Below are 5,758 nucleotides of genomic sequence, written 5' to 3'. Positions count from 1 at the left end.
GCAGGACATTAATTACTACAGAGAAACTAGGAGCGTGCCAGACATTCACAACAATTACTATCTAGTAAGAGCAAAAAAATGAAGCATCCATCAAACTTGCTCTCCGTTATTTAACACCCCGTTGACATAAATTCATATTTCATCAAAGTCATCATGCATGGATTTGTAATTTTTTTACACTCTTATTGTCCTGAATCTGCTTCTTCATATCCACACTAATGCCAGAGGCAACGTGCAACAGACTGACAGAGGATTTTACTCAATCTGTGTGCACGACATTTAAATCCACTAATCGTTTCTAAACAGAAAAGATCAAATTCATTCTTGAGTAATTGCTAATAGTTGTGATGGATTTATGTTTACCAAGTCCAGTGATGAATACATCTGAGTATCATAGTGCCAAGTCAAAATGATACATGCACAAAAGGCACTAAATCCAGATATTTTTTCACTGTCAACGAGTATAGCATTACTATTGGCACACCCCTATCAGGGACTTAAAACTCTGTGGTCGATATCTGTGTGATCTCGGTCTGTAGGTCTTGCTGTGTGCTCCCTGCCGGAGTCTCTTGAGGTATCTGGCCCATTCCTAGTCATACGGGCTTTTTCACAGACTCTGAAGCAGCGCATACTGAGATGGGCTCTCGTGTGGCGTTGCGGGCTCTGGAGAAGCTGTTCTGCTCCATGCGAGAGCGGAAAGGCAGGCAGAAATCCCTGAAGCACCTCTTGAAATTCTCATCCAGAAAGGCATAAAGAACTGGGTTCAGGCTACTATTCATATAGCCCAGAGCAATACACAGGTGCCAGCTGGCAATGACAAGTGGATTCTTCTGGTCGATTTCTATCAGGGTCTTGATGATGATGAAGATGTGGATGGGTGTCCAGCAGATGATAAAAGCTGCTACCACCACTAGAACCATACGGGTTATGCGTCGTAGGTTCCTGTCCTTCTCCTTGGAGCCAGACAGCAGGCGAACGCTCTTCAAGCGAAGGATCATCAGGCCATAGCAGATGGTGATGACTAAGACTGGCACCACGAAGGCAAAGATAAATACACAAATCTTGGTCACGGTGTCCCAGTACCAGTCCGGATCTGGGAACTTCAGCATGCAGACAACTTTGCCTGAGAGGAAAGATAGAAAGGTATTTGAAAGTCAGAACCTTAACTGGAGTTTCTGATTTCAGGATTCCCGTTGGGCTGATATTTATATTGCAATATGTGTAATATCAGATATTTGGATTTTGATGTGAATTTCTATTTATTTCAATCAGTTTAACAAGAACACTGTGCCCATCCATATCAAGATGCTAATTATTCAACACCTTATTAAAGCATGAGATCCTTGGACAGCGGAATAAAGCAGGACCATTACCTGTGTCTGTCACTTTGGTGACTGCCATGACCATTATTGGGACCCCTATGGCTGAAGACAGAATCCAGACGCAAACGTTGATCATCTTGGCCTTCGCAGGGGTTCGGAAGTCTAAGGCTCTCACAGGGTGACATACAGCCACATAACGGTCCACGCTCATCATAGTCAGAGTAAAGATGCTGGTAAACATGTTGTAATAGTCTATGGCGATAACCAGCTTACACAGGAGCTCCCCAAAAGGCCAAGTGTTCATAAGGTACTTAGCACTCTGGAAGGGCAGTGTGCTGGTGGCTAAAGCATCAGCTAGGGCCAGGTTGAAGATGTAGATATTGGTTGCTGTCTTCATTTTTGTATACCTGTTCAGAGAGAGAGATCTGGCTTTGAATATTCAATTTACGTTTATTTCATTAATTATCCAATCTCTCTCTTTCTCCAAATGCACCTCTGTTACCAAGACACAGAGAGTGGAGTGGAGAGGAATTGTTAGAAAATGAAGCCTTCTTCGTGAAATGGTCAGTGTTATGGACATTTTTATTGCATACCCATTAGGAGATTTAATTTAGAGTCATTTCATCCTCTTTCATTATTTTTTTTTCCTTATATTCATTCTGCCCATTTTCAATAAAAGACCTTGGTTTCAAAGGAGACAAGGAACAGACTGACAAGAAAGGTCTGGTTAGTGCCCACTCAGGTTGTCATATCTGCTGCTTCCGCTTTTTCTACCTTCGGCTAACAACCTCTTAACATCAGACGTATTCATGTATTCACATGTGTGTGTGTGTGTGTGTGCGTGTGTGTGTGTGTGTACATATTTGTTCAGATATATTTATTTATCTATTTATTTACATGTTTATTTATACATGTAAATAAAAACCTATTTTATCTATATATTTATGTGAATTCCGGGCTGTAACAAAAAGATAAAACAAAAATTGTCTGAAATGACATGGTCAGAATGCCTGCTTAAGTCAACCATATCTGTCAGTCTCACATTAGTTTGAGGCTGAAAAATCAATCTGTTTTTCTAATGTAATAGGATCTCCCTATAACGATATGCTTTCATAAGTTGAATTAAGCCCTTGGTTCCCCACTGTGTAATTGTGTAATGATCACTTTCTAATTCTCCGAGAGGCAGTTCTGTCCTCCTCTTGGCGAGAAGCTGACAGATGACTAAGCACAGTAGGATGAGGCAGAGACAGACCCCATCAATCTGTCAGTTACTCGTTCCAACTGGGGGCTGGTGCTACACAATATGGAAAAATGACAAGGTATTCCCCAAAGACCGTTTTCTGAGAATGTGTTTGATAGTTAAACATACATGTATTTGAGATCCTGTGAACTTGATTTTCTGAGTCACTCTATGCCCAGTCCTGCCCAATCCTAGCACCGGAGAACTAAATTCCTGCTGGTTTTCATATCAACCAACTGCTGTGGTCACCAGTTGGCTGATGAGTGCACACACTTGTATCCCAAGTGAAAATCAGCCTCTAATTAAGAGGCCAGGCCAAAAAATCACCATGAATTTGATCCTCTAAGACTTGACCTGGTCACTCATTGAGTTATCCAGTCCCATTAATATGATGTGAGAGCATCATCAACATGATGAAATTTGTTGGGGAAAAAATAATGTTTCAATACCTTTAAAAGGTCCTGTAAATTCACTGAGACTTCTGCCCACATGAATTACTTAAAAACTAACACAAGAAACATTCAAACTAATCTACATACAAGACTGAATCATTTATTCATCAGGTCACTTGCTCCATACTAATTCTTTTGAATATGCTAATCAAAGAAAAGCGGTCTCTCCTTTGGTTCTTGGCATCCTTCAGGAGTTTTCACAAGGGTTTCTAATCACTGTGCTTCACTCTACCTAGAACAAGAGCATAACCGTTGAGCTTTTCCAACTAAATCTTGAATCCAATCGTGTTTCTTTGGGAGATTCAAAATGTAACCGATTTTATTAGACATCATTTGTGAAGTAATTTTAAGCTTCATTTTTAAGGGGAAATAAGTTGCCTCCTCTAAACGTACTTGTTACGATAGCGCAAAACTAGATATAAATGTAGATCTAAACACATTTAAATGTGTACACTGTTGTCCACCTATTTACAAATCCCAGCCCCTCATTTCTCTCTTCCCTGAGCTCCATAATTGTGAGGGTGCTTAAGGGAGACTGCAGAGAACCCTTCATATGGAGTTACACAGATCCAGTCATTAGAGTGGTCATTTGAGACTGTCTCTATCAGTAGGCATGCTTTCAGGATCATTAAACAATTTTAGCTGTACTTTTTGTTGTATACAACAGGATCAAAGTATCATGGCCAAAAGAAACATTATGCAAGGGTTGTAAAACAGATAGTTTGGAGTTGTGGGCAGATCAAAGAAGGGATTAATATTTCAGTGAGACATTATGTAAATCCCCTTTGAAATTCTTTCTTTCTTAGTAACTCTCATTGTTGGAGGACTTTTTTGCTATATTGCTAATCAAACACCCATCACATACAGCTGAGGATTAGAAAATCAGTTACTCCCATGAACTTATCTCTCTCTTGTTCCTTGTTCGTATATTGTGTCTAATTGAGTTTTGAAAGATAACGGCTGTATCTCTAAGACAGAATTGTTTCAGTGAATTTTAGCAGATATTTCAGAATTTAAAGATAGTAGAACAATTGCCTTGAAAGGTGGGCAGAGAAGTTTGGGGGCGGGGTTCTGGTTTTCAGAGAGCAGCTTAAGATATCAGTGACGTCATAAATACAACATATCCAACATTAGGTAATCAGCTTCTCCCCAGTCTCATCCACTTTTGTTTTCTAGTATCCGAATTGTGCTCAGGTACCCTACAAACAGCCGATTCTGCTGACCCACTTGGATATTTCTTTTTTGTGTAAGGAAAATCTGAAAATATAGTTTCTGTCAGTGTAGGAAAGCTTAACAGAAGTTTAAAACCATTTTTAATTGATTGTTTACACAGATTGGGGCATTTCTATTCGTTGCTGAGAAGACGCTCAGATGTACCAGAGGTGGCATAAACTGACACAGTTGATTTGTTTGTTTTTGGCTTTGGTCTCTTCACCTGCTGGGGAACAGGCTGTCTTCCATTTCTTGGGCAGAACATGAATACGTGTTCCCAACTTCCCCCCCCCCCCCCCCTCCTTTGATGCTCAACCTTAGGGTTTTGTACCTGTTCCAGAGCCTGCAGCCCACGCATCTACGCACCCTCTTTGCACTTATCAGCAAGAGTGACAGCACCCACTGATACGCGAGGCCGGAGCACAAAACAAAGCCTTAGACTGACAGATTATACACCCGAGGTAAAGAAGGCAGGGGAAACCTAAAGAACATTCAGGCTTGAAATATGGGGAATTCAACTGTCCAAAAATTGTTCAAGTGGCGAAACTGTAAGCGCGCAGAATGAAATTTGAATCATCATTTGCAATCTTAAATTATTATAACGATAATGATTTAATTTTGTTCGTATCCAAAAAAATAGAAATAATCCAATTCGGGTTTAAGCAAAGTAAGATTATTCTCTGTGTCTTTTCGCTGGACCTTTTCATTAAGTATGCTTTTAGCGCTCTTTTTCACTTTTCGCACTCTGGAAGTAAGCTACTAATTCATAACCACGCGATATCGCAGTCAAATAACACTGTCACAGTTCATCGATACAGCAGAAGAAATGGGACCCACATATCAAGGGTTATATCAAACAGCCCGAGCTTAATCCCAAATAGGCTTAAACCTTAATTAAATACGCAAAAATCGAAAAAATACATCGTGCCAGTAGATTTTGTAAGTTTACATATATATCAGTAGCCTAAACATCTTACATCTATAGTAATTCGTTTATGAACAGCTTGTGTTTATTATCTGATGTATTTGATGGGTAAATTTAGAACGACCCATATCAATAACAATTTCCTTTCTTACCTGACTACACCATACATGACTAGAATATTCCCGAGTAGTCCGACTACGCAGATCACGGAGTAAAGCGCCGTTATGGAGATGGCAATAATTATACCAGAGGCGCTTTTCATAGTGTTGGGTACGGTGTTTTGGCTCCTGTTTGACAGGAGTCCCACCGGCTCCTCCAGAAAGGTGTCATTGTAAGGGATGAACGGGTAGAGGTCATCCAAAACGCCAGTTGACATCGTAGGCAGCTCCATGTGTCTTCTCAGTCCAAGTGTAATGTTTTGAATATTTGAAAACTTGGCAGGAATCTTAAAACGGCTCAAAATAAGTGGGGTCAAACTTCGCATCCAGAAGACTGACCAGACTGAGGATCGTGTATAAGAACAGTAGGCAGTGTGATCTGGTCTCAGCTTTTCTCTACATTTGCTCCATATGAAGGGGTGGCAGTTTGGAAGAGAACTGACGCGGAC

General features: G+C 40.4%; 1 protein-coding gene across 2 annotated transcripts; it reads right to left on the bottom strand.

The window, feature by feature from the left end:
- Positions 1-593: 593 nt before the first annotated feature.
- oprd1b (opioid receptor, delta 1b) lies at positions 594-5,542 on the bottom strand. Of its 2 annotated transcripts, none has more exons than XM_030781455.1 (3): positions 5,304-5,542; positions 1,374-1,729; positions 594-1,123 (listed from the first exon to the last, which is right to left on the bottom strand). In XM_030781455.1, exons 1-3 carry the CDS (start codon positions 5,540-5,542, stop codon positions 594-596), a joined length of 1,125 nt encoding a protein of 374 aa, XP_030637315.1. The 2 variants fall into 2 exon arrangements, with proteins under 2 accessions (XP_030637315.1, XP_030637316.1); XM_030781456.1 differs by having other exon boundaries at positions 594-1,117; positions 1,368-1,729; positions 5,304-5,416.
- Between the last annotated feature and the right edge of the window lie 216 nt (positions 5,543-5,758).

The sequence above is a fragment of the Chanos chanos genome, chromosome 8, assembly GCF_902362185.1.
Source record: "Chanos chanos chromosome 8, fChaCha1.1, whole genome shotgun sequence".
Classification (NCBI taxonomy): domain Eukaryota; kingdom Metazoa; phylum Chordata; class Actinopteri; order Gonorynchiformes; family Chanidae; genus Chanos; species Chanos chanos.
The sequence above is the reverse complement of the archived record's forward strand: the minus strand, read 5'-3'. Positions and strand labels throughout refer to the sequence as shown.